The 17,547-nt window shown below is 51.8% G+C and overlaps 1 protein-coding gene across 3 annotated transcripts in view; it reads right to left on the reverse strand.

Moving 5' to 3' along the window:
- The window catches only part of PTCH1 (patched 1), a 75,788-nt gene extending 67,183 nt beyond the window's left edge, over positions 1-8,605 (reverse strand). The window contains exon 1 of one of the 3 annotated variants that reach the window (XR_011323322.1): positions 1,370-2,674. Coding sequence is in view for 2 of the 3 variants with exons in the window: in XM_069776882.1 (XP_069632983.1) it covers positions 1,370-1,573 (204 nt within the window). In the remaining variant the exon portion in view is untranslated. Of the gene's footprint in view, positions 1-1,369; positions 2,676-8,073 lie in introns of those variants that run through there. The other 2 variants (XM_069776883.1, XM_069776882.1) reach the window with 2 other exon arrangements.
- Between the last annotated feature and the right edge of the window lie 8,942 nt (positions 8,606-17,547).

Below are 17,547 nucleotides of genomic sequence, written 5' to 3' on the forward strand. Positions count from 1 at the left end.
ACAGGCCACGGCGTACCTGCTGGTAGCCATCCTCGCCCCGGACCAACGCGCAGGCCGGGGGTGACGCCACCGCATCAGACCCCTGCGCCCTCGCCTACGCTGCCCACCACGCCGGCAGCTCAGGCTGCAAAGCGTTCGCGCTGGCAAGACCCGCGGCTCCAGGGCGCGAGTGACCGCTCCCGATGAACCTCAACAGCCACGAGAACAGAAAAAAAGTCCCTTTTCCTGTTCTCCTGAGACCTCTGAGGGGCTTGGGGGGGGGGGGAGTGGTGGTGACGGAAAAGCTCGCCGCTAGCAGTTTGCTGCCGTTTCCCCCATTCCCAGCTCCTAGCAGGGGTTTGGTGCTGAGGCAGGACCCACGTGGTGAGCAGCGCTGTAAGATCAGAAGTAATTCATTTCCATAGAGTTTGGAGACGCTGTGTGATCTGAATTAGGAAGTAGAGCAGCCATCTGTAAGTTACGACAATATTTGTGAACGGAAGAGGGCAGCCACATGGATTTTTTTTTTTTCCCTCCTCCTCCTTTCCCCCTTCTTACAAAGCCTAGAAATCCGCTCCCTTGAAGTGAAACCATCCCTGCAGCAAGGCAGCTTTCCCAGGCTGTTTACTTTAAACATTTTTTGGCCGGCGGAGATTGGCGGCCGGGGCCGTCCCTCCGCCCCGCCCGGGCCGGGCGTGCGGGGCGCTCCGGTACCTCCAGCCCTTCCCCGCCAACAATTACCGCCGCCGCCGCTCCGCGGGCAGCGGCGCGACCTGCGCGACAGGGTTAAGGTGGCAATTTGTTTACGGCCCTCGCTTCCCCTCCGACCGCCGGGGAAAGAAAACGGCTGCAAGCTTTCTCTGCCGGGGGACCTGCTCTCCCAGGGCAGTGGCCCTGTCGGCGCTCGGCGGAGAACTTCACAAAAGCACAACTTCTGCCAAGAAAGCGGCCGCCCCGCTCTCTCTCCCCCCCGTCCCGGCCGGGAGCGGGTGTTGCCGAGGTCGCTACGGAGGGGATGGGGAGGCGGAAAGGAAGCGGAGGGGGAGCCGGGGAGCGGGCCGGAGGGGGGGGGGGGGGCTAGCCGCGGCGGGGGGGAGGCCGGGAGCGACCGGAGGCTGTCTGGGGAAATTCAAGCGGAGGAGTGCTCCGCAGCGCAAGCAGGCACCGGGGCAGGCAGAGGCGAGAAAGGAGGGAAGGACGGCACTCTCTCCCGCACTGAAGAGTCACAGACGTCCCTCTCTTTTTCCCAGCATTTTATTGGTGGCTGTTTCATTTCCATCTCCTCCTTCCACCCCCGCGAGAAAACACACCACCCCCCTCCGCCCCCGCCGAAAACCAGCACTAGCACTAGCGTGTATCTCTGCAAAAAAGAGTGAGAGATTGAATGCACCTTTGAGATCTGCTCCAAGGCGAAAGCCGCATCGCAGTAGCTTGGCCGCTGCAGATACTCCCGGTCGGGCGCCTCGGCGCGCCGGTTCCCTCCGGTCCTTCGCCGCCTGCCGCCGCCGCTCCTCGCCGCCCGGCCGGGGTGGCCGCCGCCGCCGCCCGCACTGCTGCTGGTCTCCGGCTCCGACGCGTTACCGGCCGAGGCCATGTTGCCGCCGCCGGCGGGACGGGGAAGCTGCCGCTGGCGCTGCCGCCGCCGCGGCGGGGCCCGGGGGCCCGGGGGCGCGGCGGGGCCGCGGGGGGCTGGCGGCGCTGCGGGCCGCGGGCTGCTGCTGCTGCGGGGGCTGCCGCCGGGGCTGCCGCCGCCGCTGCTGCTGCTGCTGCTGGGGCTGCTGCGGCGCGGCCGCCTCACGCGGGGCGCGGGGCGGCGGCTGCCGCCGCGGCCGCTCCGGCCGAGTCGCTCCCCGCGCCTCCCATTGCCACATCGCGCGCGGACCCCGAGCTGCAGGCGGCCGCTCCCCGCGCCCGGCGAGGGCGGGCGGCCGGGCGGGCGCGACCCCCGGGCCCCCCCGGCTGCCGCCGCCGCCGCCGCGCTTTCCTCCGCTCCCGTGGAAATCGCCTCCTCCGGCCGCCGCTGCCTCCGGGAAGCCGCTGTCCGCGGCGGCGCTCAGCGACGGCGGCGCGGCGGCGGCGGCGCGGCGGGCCGCGGCGGCTGCTGCTGCTGCTGCTGCTGTAGCTGCGCTGCCTCGCCGCGCTGCACCATCCTGCCTCAGCGCCGGGGTGCTTCCCGCGGGCCGCGGGGCCGGCGGGGCTCCGAGGTCGGCCCCGCCGCGGCGGCGGGCGGCCGGCTGCCTGGCGCTCTCCCCCGGCGTGTGCGCGGCAGCACCGAGCTGCAGCCCCTCGGCTCAAGAGATGAGATGAAGAAGAAAAAAAGGACTCTCTCCATTTGGATAAAGAGGAGGAGGGGTGGAGGGGGGGGGGAGTATGAGAGGAGAGAGAGAGCGAGCTATGGAGAGGGAGGGAAAAAAAAAAAAAAAAAAAGCTGAAAGCCCGCCCCCGGGGCTGTCAGATGGCTTGCGTTTCTGCGAGGCGATTGGCTCGGGGAGGGCAGAAATTACTCAGCAAACATGACTATTATTAGCTGCTTAGCAACAGCTCACCAAAGTAGAGAGACCACCCAGGCCGGCAACCCTTGTGTGTGCATCTCCAGCTTCAGGGGGAGCCTTAAAGAGATCCAGCCTTCTTTGCATGCAATACTTCCATTAAGGAATGCCTTCCCCCCCTTTCTTCTTCGTTTTCTTTTCAAGAAAGTTTTCTTCCCCCCTCCCCCCCCCCTTTTTTTTCCGTCCGGGATGCTTGCAGGCAAATACACGCGCGGAACTTTCTCGCGATCGACGTACAGAAATATATTTTTCCCTTTTAAAAAGGACAGGGAAACGGGGGGAAAGCAGCATTAAACGATTTCTAAAGCCCTTAAAAGAAAATCCTTTTAGAGGCACCTTGGCCTCAAGCTGCAACAAATACTGGGAGGTCCGAGCTGAATTCCCAGGCTTGCAGAAATAATGACAGGGTGGTGGATACTGCGGTAGAAAGTGCCAGATTTTTCTCCCTCTCTCTTTCTTTTTTAACTAAAGAGGAGACTTCGTTCCCTGCAAGAAAACCACTCCGTCCAGTTAGAAAAACACAATGAAAACTTAACACTTGAGGGATTTAAAGCCGCGCGGTAGCTAGCCTGTTTCAACTTAGGGCTCATTCTTTAACTGAAACCCGAGGAAAGCCAATTTTAATGTTTTTAGTGTAAAAGTCCATGAAACGCAGCCTGCCTGGCCGCGCTAAACACTTCTTGAACTATACGCGATTGTTTACTTTTTTGGCACCGCTTCTCCCCGTCTCTGTTCATTGAGAATCAGCCATTAATTGCTGCCGTTACAGCTGCGCGCATTCCCCCCAGCCCCGGGGCTGCGCGCCCCGGCCCCCAGCGCGGCTCCCCGCGGAGGCTCCGCTCCCCGGCGGACCTCCGTGCGCACCGCCGCGCCGCGCCCGGCCCGGCCCGGCCCGGGAAGGCGCTTGGAGGGGGGGGCGGGGGGCGCTGCCCCCCAGCAGGGCGGCTGCTGCGCGCCCGCGGAGGAGCGCGGCTGTGAGGCGCGCCCGCTGTGCGTTCACTCCGGGGGAAGCAATATAGAGAAAAAGGGGGGGACGGGGGGCAGCCCGGGCAGCCCCCTGCCCGGGGCGGGGGCAGCCCCCTGCCCGGTGCGGTGCCCGCCCGCCGAGCCCGCGGGCACGGCGCAGCTCGCCCTTCGGCCCCGCCAGGCGTGTGCCCGGGGCGGCGGTCGTGGGCAAAACCCCCGCGCCCCGGGGCACCGCCAGCCCCCCCCCCGCCCCCCCCCCCCGCTCCCCCCCCCGCTCCTCGGCGGGGCCGGCGTGCGCCGGCGGCGGGGCCGCCCCGGCCGGGCTGCCAGACACACCGCCCCGGCGCCGGCAGCGGGGGCGGGCAGCGCCCCGGGGGCCGGGGCCGTCGGCGGGAGCGCGCTGCGCGGCGCAGAGCGGCGCGGCGCAGGGCAGCGCACCGCACCGCGCCCCCCGTGCGGAGGCTCTCGGGGTGAAACCACCTAGAGGCACCGGCGGACGGCGGCTTGCCGGGATGGCCGCCGGCGGTGAGGGGGGTCCGTTTTCCCTTCCTTTCCCTCCCACCGCTGTTTTTCCCACACGGGGAGACCTGCCTCCGTGAAGGCCCGGCCCTGTGCTCCGCACGGGACTGGCTCCGGGAAAGCTGCTGGGAGCAGCAGGCGGTCGCGCACGCACGCGTAGGTGCGTCCCCTCGGGAGAAGGAAACCTGAAGGGCTTGGAGCTGGAGGCTGCTTTCTGTTGGGGGCTGAAACCCGCAGCTGGGGTGCGGTCGGCCACCTCCAGTTCGAGTTTCCGCTTGGGAAAGCGACCGTCCATCTCCCTAGGAACAGATCTGCCATTGCTCCTGCCCCCGCTCAACCTCACGGGGTCTGATGGAGTGGCAGGGCTGGGGGATGGAGAAAGAAGGGATGGGTGGAGAGGGGTTTTGGTTCAGCCTCCCAGCAGGCTCCGAAAACGGGGAAGAGCGTCCCTTCAAGCACCTCGAGCCCCCAGAGCTGCCCTGCCTGTCTCCTGCCTGCCTCCTGCCTGCTCAGCTTCACACAATAGCCCAGCGCCTGTCAGTCCTCGCTCCTGGTTCCAAAACGCAGTCTGAAGACTCAAATTTAACAAGCGCTATCTTAATCTCCCCTCTCTCCCTGTGGTCTGGAGGGATTTTTCTTTTTTTTTCTTATTTTTTTTTTAAGCATACACAAGAGATGAATTACTGCAGGGATCTAATTGGCCTTGTTTCTGTTGGTTGTTTTTTTTTTTCCTTAAGGAAGAAGTGTCAGTGTAAAAGTCTCCACTTGGGTGGTCAGAGCAGTGGCTGCCCCCAGTTTGCTTCCTAGCTGATGCTTGAGTGCTACATTCCTGGTGATAATGTTGTTCCCAATCAATCTGCCCTTATTTACATTTGTAAGCACTGCTGGCTGTGATATGCATGCCCTGTGTATGCAACTGCTTGTCCACACCAAGGGCTTTTTCCCATCTTCAGCAACTCGCAGGGATCCCATAGATTTCTTATCTCGGGCTTGCTCTGTGGTGAAGGCCTGGGAAGGTGCCTCCTCGCGCAGGGTGGCTGCAGTCTGCAACCCTTTATACCTGGTCCTCCCGATTCCTGGACAGCCAGGGCCGGCATACAAGAATCTCGGGGCTTCGGTCATAGGAGCTTCATTTTGTAAAGCTCTGCCTCTTACTTAGGTCACCTTTGTGCCCGTAACCCCCAATACTGCAGAGCTCCACGCTTCCTCCAGCCAGATGAGGGATCAAATCCAACAGAGGTTGACAATGGGTAACAGGTATTTACGCCGATTTTACTTTAACACGTTTTTCCAGGTTGCTCATCGCCCGTGGACACCCCACCAAAAAGCATTGCACTGCTGGAGCATCTGATTACCTTAATAAAGAAAGGACACTTCCTTCTGTAGGGGCTATGAGAGCTGACCGCGGCGGAAGAAGGACTTGCGGGAAAAGAGCCCGGTTTTGTCTATTCTCTCCAATTCTTGTCTCTCGTGGCGCAAGGCCGAGGGTCCGCCTCGGCCCCTTGCCCCACACGCACGCCTGCCGCCGGCTTTGGCGCCAGGTGAGGCCCACAGGGCAGCACCTCCGCTGGGCTTTGCAGAGCAGCCCGAGCCTCTCCGCCTCCGCTGGCCGCGGCCCGCTTGCCCCCGGGCAGGCGGGGGCTGCCGCCGGGGGAGGGCGGCGCGCGGCGGGGGAGCCGAGCCGCTCCGCCGGGCAGCGCCGCCGCGCAACCCCCGCGCCCGGGCGAGGCGGCGGCGGCGGCGGCGGCGGCGGCACGAAGCTAGCCCTCTTCCCCCTCCTCAGCCCTGGAAGAAAGGGAACTGCTCGAGCCAACTTGTCAAAATAATGCGGCTAATTACCCCTGATCTCCTTTAATGGAAAGCTGCTCTGCACGCCACAAAGGAGCAAATGAGGGATCTGCAGCACCAGCCCGGGAGCGCTGGCATTTTCTTCCGCGGAGGGCCGCGGGGATATGTGGCTCCGGAGGAGCCTCCCAGGTTTCCGCGCTCCTCCCGCGCAGCAGCGGACTCCCAGGGGAGAACCAGAGCGCCCGCGGAGCTGCGGAGGACAGCGGCGGGAGCAGCAGCCCTCTCCCTCCAAAAAGCTGGAGGACATCCCAGCCCTAGCAGACCTTGTCATATTCCGCGGGGGGGGCTTTAGCTCTATAAACCCAAGTCGTCTTCAAAACAGATTCTTTTCCTGGCAAAATGCCCTGCCACTTGCAGGACTTTAACGTGCACAGAGAGGGGAGAGTTACACTGAACAGTTTTTAGCCAGGCCGGACAACACCGGGTCTGTGTAAAGATATAGCTCAAGTCCTGCATTTGGCAGAAGGCAGGGCATTCATTTTCATGATCTCTGCCATCGGGTCTTGTGGAAAAAAAGCTGAGCGACACGATCTCTTTGACCCACTGCTGGAGCAACAAATTTATTAGAGATATAGGCGTGAGAAATGAAAAGGAAGTAAAACAATTCAGGCTCATTGTATGTCTTTCTTTCATACTGCTAATCCGGTTTACACATCACGCCTACATGTCTCAATAGGGCTTTATACACTGTGGCAAAGGCAGAACAAAATAAAAGGTGTGTGTGTGTGAGTGCGTGCGTGTGTGTGCATGTGTGTGTGAAGTAAGGATAAAAACAGAGAAGCCCAAGACATTTTAATTCAGAGTGGGCTGCCAGTTTTGTATCTACCGGCTCTTGAAAGCAAATAGGTTTTAAAAGATTCCTCCGCCTCCCCCTCCCTCCTCAGCCCTAACATTTCTCAACAATACTACCTCCTGTCCAGATACAGTGTTGGATTATAATCCAGATGCACAATGACCCTAATAGCCCTAACCAGAAATTAGATACACCTATCAGCCTGATGCCGAAATGATGTGGGACCCTCCAGCCAGAACTGGTAAATGCTATCTGGTTGGTAGCTGGCAGGTAGCCACCCTGGCTCCAACGTTTCTTTTAGAACCACCTGATGACACCAGAAGTCTCCCCCATTCCCCTCCCCTCTTTTGCCGCCCCCTCCCCCCCCCCAGGGTCTACCTCCCATACTGGGGCTAAGGCAGCGGCCCAGGGGGAGATGTGTCACTGAACGTCCTCTGGCCTCCAAGCCCTGGGAGCAGTGGGACAACACGCACATGACCGGTGACAGCAGTGCTGTACCGGTGCCGGTGGTGCCAGGTACCAACCGCACGCAGAGTCCGATACTGGAGCCAGAGGCTGAAGCCACTACTAAACTTAATCTAAGGCACTACATGTATTTCACTGCTGCAGTTAGGGAGTGACTGTCCCTCCTTTTCCGTGCAGCTGTATGTTTTCAGCAGCTTCCACTGACTGCGGGCATGCAGCCTGCGTTGCAAAGAGAGGGAAAGGGCTCCTCGGTGCACCTCCTCTAAGAAGCCCTGTTCAGCTTTCCCGAGGAGAAAGGAGATGCAAACTGCATCTTCCCCGCAGCCCCTGTCCCGCGGAGCCCCGCCCGAGAGGGCTTTCCGCCCCCCCTCCCCGCACGGCAGGTTGTTTGGACCACCGCTCACACAGGTGCCGAGGGGCTGCGACCGGGGACCCGTCTGCAGTCCTCCGCCGGACCGCACCGGGACACCGCAAGAGCCGCTTCCCATCAGCGGCCAGTCCCCCCCGCGCCTCCCCACCGGGAGCTCCGGGCCGCAGCACCGCCGAGGCGCGGGCAGTCGCCCGGGCGAGGGGCAGAGCAGCGCCCGGACCCGGGGGAGCCCCCTGCCCCCCGCCGCCCGCCCGTGCCCCGCGCTGCCGTCCCCGCTCGGGCCGGACCCGGCGGGCGGCAGCCGCAGCCCCGGTCCCCGGTCCCCCGGCACGGCGGAGGCCCCGGGCCCCCGGCGTCGCCCCGGCCCCCGGAGGCTGGAGGGAGTCTCCCCCCGCCCCCCTCCGCCAGCCCCGGGCCCCAGCCGCGGGCGGCCTCGGCGAGGGCCCGCGCAGACACCCCCCCCCCCCGGCACCGCCCCGGCCCCCGGCCCCCGGCCTCCGCCCCGCGCCCGGGCCCTGCCCGCCGGGTCCCGCGGCCCCCGGCCCCGCTGCCGCCCCGCCGCGGCCCCCCGGGGCTGCACCTACCATCGCTGCCCTTGCCGGAGCCGCTCGTGGGGAGCCGTGCTGGAGGGCTGGGTGCGCCCTCATTGACTGGCTGGCCCTGGCGGCTTTAGTGGGACATCAGTGTTTTCGTCCTCTGTCCTTCTCTTTCGTCCTATTTCTCCCCCCCCCCTTCTTTTTTCCTTTTCTCTTTCTTTCTTTCTTTCTCTCTCCTTCTTTCTCTCTCTCTTTCCGTCTTTCTCCTTTTAGTTCCTCTTTTCCTTCCTTCCTTCCTTCCTTCCTTCTTTCCTTCCTTCCTTCCTTTCTTCCGTCTCTTCTTCTCCTCCTCCTTTTTTTTTTTTTTTTTACCCCAAAGGAACTGAAAGTGTAAAAAAATAACCCTCCTAGGTTGCAGGCATTCTGCAGAGTGCTGGAAAGCCTCACAATTACATGCCTGTTTCTATTAAGCAGCTCCATCGTCCTCCATGTGGGTGGTCTGGCTCTCAATAGGCAGGACCTGTCAGGGTCACGTGACCAACCCGCAAACGTTACCCCTTTACAATAAACTTTCGGGAAAAAAGCGAAGGAAGGGAGAGCCCCGTGCCGCCGGCCCGCCCCGCTGCCCCGGCCCCCCGGCCCCCCGGCCCCCCGGCCCCGGCCCCGGCCCCGGCCCCGCTGCTCTCCCCCCCGCAGCAGAGCAGAGCGCACAGGTCTCCTTCAGCCTCTGCCGTCGCTCCCCTCTCCCACCTTGGATTTCAAGCGGAGGGAGAGCTTGGAAGGTGCCAGGTGGTGGAATGCGGTTTCCTTGTCAAAAGAAATATATAGCTGGACGTGTAGGGAGGGGAGAGGGAAGCAGAGTTTTCCTCTGGCTGCTAAGCAGCCCACACTGCACCTGATTTAGTGTGTTTGGTTCTGAAAGGTTTATGCCCGTCCTGCTCATTTTTGCTAGGGGTCACTAGAAAGTCAGCTTTCAGGTGGTGAAGCCGCACAATGCAAGAAAGTTAGCTCCCGTGAACAATACCTGAATGTTACTGGAGAAGAGCACAGCCGTTTTCCCTTTTAAAAGCAACACTTTCTTCAATAGTTACAAACAGGATATAAACACTGCAGAAATTTACTATTACCTTTTTAGGATCTTGTGGTGGCTGAGTATCATTACAGGGTCTGAGAGAAGTGATGTCAAGTGTGGCTTCCAGATTAGGGCATACTGCAAGGAACAAATGGTGTGTCCTGGAAGACGTGTCACTAATTGTTTATGGAAGATCCTTTTCCTCTAGTGAGTCACATTTGATTTGCTATCAGATTTGGTATATCCATAACTTATTTTGAGAATAAAATATATTCCATATTGCTGTAGTCTTGTGTCCAAGCTGCCCAGATATTTCTGTTTGCGATACATTTAGAAAACATGCTTCACAATTGGGTTCAGTGATCTCACATGACTTTTTTGGATACTCCTTAGCCATGTTTTATATGTATTGCTCCTGTTAGAGAATTCTGCTAGTAGAAGATAATGTGTACCTTATGGTTGTACGTTCACCATGAAGAATATAAAAACATTATATAAGAAAAACTGTTAGGAAACATGTCAGATGCAGTCACATTGCATCAAACAGCCTAACTCTATACATACTCTTGTCTGCATAAAACCAGTCTAGGCATCAAAATAATGAGCAAGAAGGACATTTCGCCTACGAGACTGTTATTATTTTTACATGGCAGAGGGCCTTGTGTCAATGATAAAGAGTTGGAAGAGCATGGGAAAAGACATTTTACAGGATTTTTAAAGACTACCTGAAAAAATACATCACTTTTTATGGCCTCACTGATCAATCACAGAGTTAGATTACTGAAGCAAAAGACAGACAGCAGGGGTAGAGGGTGCGTAGATGTCATGGTTGTAATCCTCTTACCCAACACATTCAATCTTAAATTTTCCAGAGAAACTCATCGTAACTCCTGATATTAAGTTCCAGTGGTTTCTGACTCTACATATTGGACAGGATAGCATCCACAGTACCTACCCTAATCATGCCATGTAGCCACAGTACTGTTGTTTAAGCTGGTAGGAGGCAGAATAGCAGAATAGTCACATAAAGAATCAGCAATTATCCTGCCAGGGAAGAAGAGCAGGGCAAAGCAGTGCAATATGTGAGTGCAGTTTTAGAAAGAGGTGCGCAGTACAGACAAAGAATTAGAAACAAGAAGAGTTGTGATGTTAGTGCAAGTTGGGAAGTATCAGAGAAAATAACCTGAGAAATACAAGACTCCTCACTTGTTCAACATCAAAGTACATCAGTGGTAAATACCATAGCTTTTATTGCCTCTTTCTTTTGCCAGTCTAATTCCTCCTGTTAGTTCTGTACTACCCAGCAAACCTCAATCTTTGGCACCCCATGGCACTGACGTTCCTAACGTGTTCAGAAAAAATAGCATAATCGGACATGAACTGTCCAGACATGTGACACAAAGGAAATAAAAAGTAGACCTGTGTGGGGATCACCCAAAATGTTTCAGAAGAGGAGGGCAGAGCTAACAGTGCCAGTTTCTTAATTCTTTAATGCAGTTATTTAAACAAAGATGTTACATATAGCTGGGAGATGAAACCAGGGAATAATTACTTCATAACCGTCCCGTTTTCTATACTATTTCCCTAAGGACCTCTTAGTAGACTCTATTGGAGGCAGCACAGTGGTCAATCTGGGGCTTTGCATGACACACAGTGTTTTTATTTGTGGTCTTATATCGCAAATAGTTTGGTATTTTGTCTGTAACTTCACTAAATTATTAATTACTAATAGTAGCTATTACTAAATGGTAAGTAGCCATTTACATTTGTATATGTATACGTAATGCAACTCCTGGGGAAAAAAATAGATCAGTTACTGTGCAATGTATACTCTCAACAGAAGTAATGATTGTAGTCATTGACAGTAACCTTTGAAAATCATGGGGAGCAAAATTCATAGCCTGGTAAACATGAACCATCATGCTGTCCTGAATAAGTAGAAATGACTGTGTGTGCTCCCATTCGCAGATTTAATTGTCAGGAAGTGTTTGCTCAATCATGAAAGCTCAGAGGCTTCTCATAGGTGGTTCCCAATGGCATCTCTCATACAGCTTTCTAGCACAGTGTCGTGGTTTAACCCCAGCCAGCAACTAAGCACCACGCAGCCGCTCACTCACTCCCCCCCATCCAGTGGGATGGGGGAGAAAATCAGGAAAAGAAGTAAAACTCCTGGGTTGAGATAAGAACGATTTAATAGAACAGAAAAGAAGAGACTAATAATGATAATGATAACACTAATAAAATGACAACAGTAGTAATAAAAGGATTGAAATGTACAAATGATGTGCAGGGCAATTGCTCACCACCCGCCGACCGACACCCAGCCAGTCCCCGAGCGGCGATTCCCTGCCCCCACTTCCCAGTTCCTATACTAGATGGGACGTCCCATGGTATGGAATACACTGTTGGCCAGTTTGGGTCAGGTGCCCTGGCTGGGCATGAGAAGCTGAAAAATCCTTGACTATAGTCTAAACACTACTGAGCAACAACTGAAAACATCAGCGTTATCAACATTCTTCACATACTGAACTCAAAACATAGCACTGTACCAGCTACTAGGAAGACAGTTAACTCTATCCCAGCTGAAACCAGGACACACAGACAGGTAACCCTACAGTGGCCAGTGCTGCCACATTTACTCTATTGATAATTACAAATAATAATCCGGAAGTTCATTCTGGTTCTGCTTGGATGTCAGTACTTCAGAAGGCAAGGCAAGGGAAGGGAAGGGAAGGGAAAGTGGGAGAACTAAGCCAAAGCTATCTTTGCTGCTGAAAACCAGACATCTTTCTAAGCATTACCATGATGCAGGATCTTACCCTATTTTATTCCCCTTTGCTCCTATACTAATGAAGACCATATTTCAATGCAATTCTGTACTTTCCTTCTGAAGCCACTGTTGAGGGTCTTCAGCTCAAGCTATCTTGGTTGTAACTACAGGTGGTGCTGTCAAGAAAACCATTCTGAACATGTGACAAGGCCACAATGTCAATGACTGTGTGGTGTCATGCCTCCGTTGGAGACACAGTTAAGACAGACAGCTTAGCTAAGATTAAGGGTCTTGGTATGGTCAGGGAAGCATCATGTCTGGATGACTGAATCTGGTACCAAGTACCTGCAGAACTGATGCTAAGTGAAGCATGTTTCCAACATTTTTTTTTTTTTTTTAATGAAAAGAGTCCCTTATTACTTCAGTGCTGACCCTCACTATCAGGAAAACGAGCATGGAGTCCTCATCACCCAGCACTTTATAAGTTCCATTGTTTTCAGCCATGAGCGCGTTCATCTCTGGAGCAGAAAAAGGAGGGAGGAGAGAGGGAAAAGGAAGACACTAGCTGCTTTGTTTTAATTTATTAGGAAGCACAGCGGTGGATGTAAGACTGGTAGTCCTTTGCTACTTGTATCATGAGTATCCCACAGGCAGTTGGTGATATAAGAAACCCTGGGAAAAGAGATGTTCAAATGGCAAAAAGGTGTCCAAAACCCATTACCAGAAATCCTAGGGCCAGGTAGTTCATTTGCTCCATCCTCCTCCTGAAGACAGGATTGGCTCATATGATATTCCTGGAAGATAGTTGCCCAGTCTGGCCTTTAAAATCTCCTTCCACAATCTTTCTGCCCAAACAGTAGGGACACTGATTTTGACTGCTGGAAAGTTTTTTCCCAATGTCTAACACAAATTTCCTTTTCTGTAGTTTAGACATGTTGCTTCTTGTCCTTTTAACAGTGAACATGAAGTTTATTTCCCTTCTCATTACATTAAAAAAAAAAATTAGATTATCCCTGTCTTTCCTCAGTCTTTAGTCTCTAGACAATTCATTCAACCTTTCTCCTGTGGCATATTTTCCAAATCTCTAATGACTGTTATCAGTCTCCCCATGATGCTCCACAGCTGGTCCAAATGGTGTGGAATCAAGGCTCACACACAGTACCTCTTCCTACAGACCCTAGTGTGGAGTTTGCCTTTTTTGCAAATGTGGCATTTTTTTGCTTGTGCTCGGGATGGAATCCCCTATAATCCCCAGATACTTTTCTGCATTATCCTTCCCTGTAGTCTTCACTTTAAGCATGTCTGTATGTCACTGGAAAACAGTTCTACTCCACCTTTTTGTACCATATTCAGGTGTTATGAAATCTCATTATTTTCTTAACCACTTTACTTTGGTATCATATTGCAATACAGTAAGCTTTCCAGTAAAAGTTTGGCCATCATCAGTGAAAACATGAAATGTTTTGCCTTACTTCTGTTGGGCCTTGTTAGAAAAAATATGCTTGCTAGTCTTGCAAGTGAACTCAAAATTCACTGACTTAAAGATATTGCTAAAATGTTTTTCATTAAGAGTAGTCAAAAAATTAATAAGGGTGGGAGCTCATCTGCTGGGAATTAGCCCATCTTCCGTAAGCCTTCAACAGCGTATGATTTACATTGCTAATTCATTGACTAACTAAGGCTGATGGTTTAATTTCAGAATGTCACATCAAGGATACAAGACCCAATGTCATATCAAGGATTCCCACCATAGTAACAGAAACATAGAACTGAAGGAAACTCTTTGCAGAAAATAAGTAAATGGTCTCCAGGCTGTACTCTCGGGCCATCCCTGGCTTGGTATCAGCTCAATAAACCTGAGAAAACTCTTAGGCCATCCCTGGCCTAATGGCCATCTTTGGGCTAAGAGGTTTCTCAGGTTTATTGAGGTAATTAACCCAGCACATAAGGTTTCTGGCATGTTCATGCAGGAAATACAGTGAACTCTCAGAGAGAATGCAAGTGACAGAAGGCAAGAGAGAGGCGGATCTTCTGTATGATCTCGTCTTCTCCACCAGCCTCAAAACTGGAGCTCTGAAGTTTCATATGGGTGTGCCAGTGTATGTGGCCTTTTGCTAATGTTACACATGAGCCTAAAGATGGTGCAAACCAACTCCGTGGGACCAAAGATTTCATGTGGTGCCAAAAAACAACAGAAGCAGCACCATGGATCTGAGTGGTTGTTAGGAATTTGTCTGGATCTAAGAAATGGAGTCACGCCTTTTACCTACTGAAACCATGGTGATAAATGAGGACTTGGGATGTATGGTTAGGACATGTCAAAGACTGTGTCAGTGTGTAAACATCCTGTTTCTACTGCAGCATTTCCCAAATCCATACCCCTCCATGGGAAAGAGAGGGACCCCTCTTCCAAGAGGGACTTGGAATTTGGTAACAATCCCCTGGGAACACAAGCAGTAGTGGCCTTGGCAAGTCATGGGACTGTGCTAAGATATTGCTGACAGGTCATTCATGCCACATGAAGAAGAGTTATAGAACGGCTAAAGCAATCTGCTCTTCTCCCTATAGTGCTTCCTAGGACACTCCTAGCCATCAGGAGTGAGGGGATTTCCTATGCTATCATTTGCTATTAACTGTACTTCACTCTACTTTCAAAATAGAGTGATGGTGGTGTTGGGGTGTTGGGGTCCACATGCTGAAGATATACCCAAGGGCAGTTTTGTAAGTCGTAGTGATTTTTTAAAATTGGAACAAGTGGAATAGTTGTGAATCCAGGCAAACTTGTGGCTACGCAAGTCTTGCTTCAGCTCTGAAAGAGAAGCAGCAAACTTCAAAGTTACATGCAAGTTAGGAACAGTGCCTGTGAATTTAATTATGTTGAGTTTAATTAGAAATAAGAGGAAAGGTATTTGGGCCTCTGGAGTAGAGAGGTGTTAAGAGGTGTTATCTCCTAAGATAGTTGAGAAGTAGGTAATTTATTGCCTAGGGAAAACACAGAGGTTTTTGGAAGGAGCTGGAGGAGGAAACAGAAGAGAGGAAAACTGCTAATGAATCAAGAATTTGTAGTGTCTGCTTGTGGTTATGAGCTTCAGATCCCAGGTGCATCTTTTGAAGGAAGGTTTTAATAACAGAAGGGTTTGTGCACCCAAAAGCTAACCTTTTCCCTCCAGCTGTACAAGCTGGACTAAGAAAGGATATTATCTCTACCTACACATCTTCTCATTTTACAAACTGGCAGCTCAGCTACAGGAAAGTCCAGTGTGTCTGAATGCCAAACTGTTCAGAAGAAAGCCTAACTTTACTCTGCTCTTCAGGTTTTTAGTTGCTCATCTATAGATGGCAGGACAGAAATCTGCTTTGTCCTTTGCTGGTGTGTTTAGGCCCTGAAGCATAAGAACTGAAAGACTGTTCTTGGCATTACATCTCAGCTAAGTTCTCTGTAGAGTTTTTCTCCCTAGATAAATGCCAGCTATTTGCCTCAGTAACATTATGAAGTTGTGTTTTGCATGGTTTCTTTGCCTTTTCATTTTGTCGAGTACTTTCATGTTCCAGTGGGGGAAGAGCAGCCAGTTAGTCTTCTCTACAATATTTAATGAGTCTGGGTAAAAATATTGCATTATAAATTGTAACCCAAGACACTCTTGTGGTAGAGTATTTCCCTTTAAATAACAATGGAAAAATTTCGCCCTTATTTCGTAAAGTAGGGAAGGAATGCACAGAGCAACTCTCTCCTGCTTCCCCCAAGAATCGTGCATCACAATACACTTTCTACATTTATTTTGGCAGTTTCATTTTCCTTATTAATGACATTATTTAATCTACTAGCAAATAAGTAAATGAAGTCTTAGCAATCACTATGCTATTCCACTAATACAAAAGTACATTGTAATGCTCTGCTACTGAATCTTTGCTCAACGTGAAACTTTAGAAAGCATATGTATTAGTGAAGTTCTGTGACACATGCTATTGAGCATTCTGTACTCATCTGTAACAAATTGTTTGGACAAATAGGCTAGGATTCACTACTCAAAGACACACATAAAAACGTTTATGAAACTATTTTTAATGTTTACTCATGTTCCTGTATCTCATCATTATTGCTACTACTGCCATTGAGGTTTGTTTTAGAAAAAGTTATTTTCTTCTCTGGACAGGTGGCAGGAGCTTCTGCCATTTTGCAAACAGCTATTTCCATCTTGCATGGTAGTAGTGATAGTGGTTCTTCCAGTTTATCACTGACCTATGGCTTTTAATTTTACACGCAATGTTCTTGATTTTGGGAAGTGCTTAATTTCCTCTACTTCAGAGGCAGCCAACAGCCCCTCTCCTCTGCAAATAAACAAACAAACAAGAATCTACTTAAAAACCTGGGACCTCACATAGCAAAGTTGAGTGTTTATATCCTGGCAGAATTCATGCTTCTAAAATACCTGTGGTGGTATCTTTTTGTGCAATAATTCAGTTGCAAACTGAGGCTACATGATATCTGGATGGAAGAGCTTATAAAAACACAGCCTGTTAGAACCATGGGCTTATTTCCAGCTGCATTGACTTCACTGAGAATTAATTGCTCTTGAATGAAGTAGTGCTGTTGATTTATTTGACAGAACTCTTCCATCTGGGTAAGTCCTAGTATTATGAGCTAGTTAAAGAGTTCATTGCTGTTTTCAAAACTAGTAAAGCTACTCATTTTGACCTGTTCATGGATTATGTAGGAGTCACAATTCAGGATTTGTGAACATTCAGAGATGTGGTTTTTTTCTTCTGTTCTTCATAAAGGATATTTTTGGCAAGCCAGCTGCCTGTATGCTACCAACAGAAGGTATCTGCCTAGGGTGAAGATTCATGAAGCTTACCAAATAAAGGAGAGCAATAGTTTCAGATCTCCAGCTAGCTGCTGTTCTAGCCTTTTTATATTTAGCTTGAATATCCTATATAAAAGCCATGTGGGCTGAGTGACACAAGGTTAAATTTAAAGCCACTATACAAGGAATTGTGCTGAACTGTACTTTGAAAACTGTCCTTGTCTGCTGGCCTACATAATTTCATTAAAGCTTCTAACCCATATTTTCTTGACATTTTACTTCAAAAGAATGCTTTAAGACATGAATTGTTTTAGATAATTAAAGAGAAATGAAAATGCCTTTTGGCATACTGCCACAGAGTACAGCTTTGGTTACAGGAAATAAATTCCATTCTCAGAAATGGCATTTTTTATTATTGCTGCCATTGATTTGACAGTACTGTGGCCTAGAGTACTGTCAACCATCAGAGAGAGGTTGACAAAATTAGAGAATCTGAAGAAATGCCTCTTGTAGTGTGACATCAAGAGGAAAACGTATGCTTTGGTTAAAGTTATCACTATCAGCACCACGGAGCTTTGTATATGAGGATAACTGTGATAGTAGGAATGGGGGAATCAGACCCATCAGGTGTAGTGAAGCCTGTACAGCCCCATGGGTGCTAAGTGTCTTTTGATGTGAGATTATAACAGCTTCATATCAAAGTCTGGGCAGCTGCTGTAGGTTAAAAAGACAAACAACGCCCTGCCACCTCCTACCCCCCACCCCTGACATTGTCATTAGGAAATACCTCTGGAGAGCAAACAAAAGAATGGTGTCTCATTAGCGGTAGGTGTCAGGGAACCACATTTTCTTTGGTTTTGTTGACACATTGCTTC

The sequence above is a fragment of the Haliaeetus albicilla genome, chromosome Z (assembly GCF_947461875.1).
Source record: "Haliaeetus albicilla chromosome Z, bHalAlb1.1, whole genome shotgun sequence".
NCBI classification, from domain to species: Eukaryota; Metazoa; Chordata; class Aves; order Accipitriformes; family Accipitridae; genus Haliaeetus; species Haliaeetus albicilla.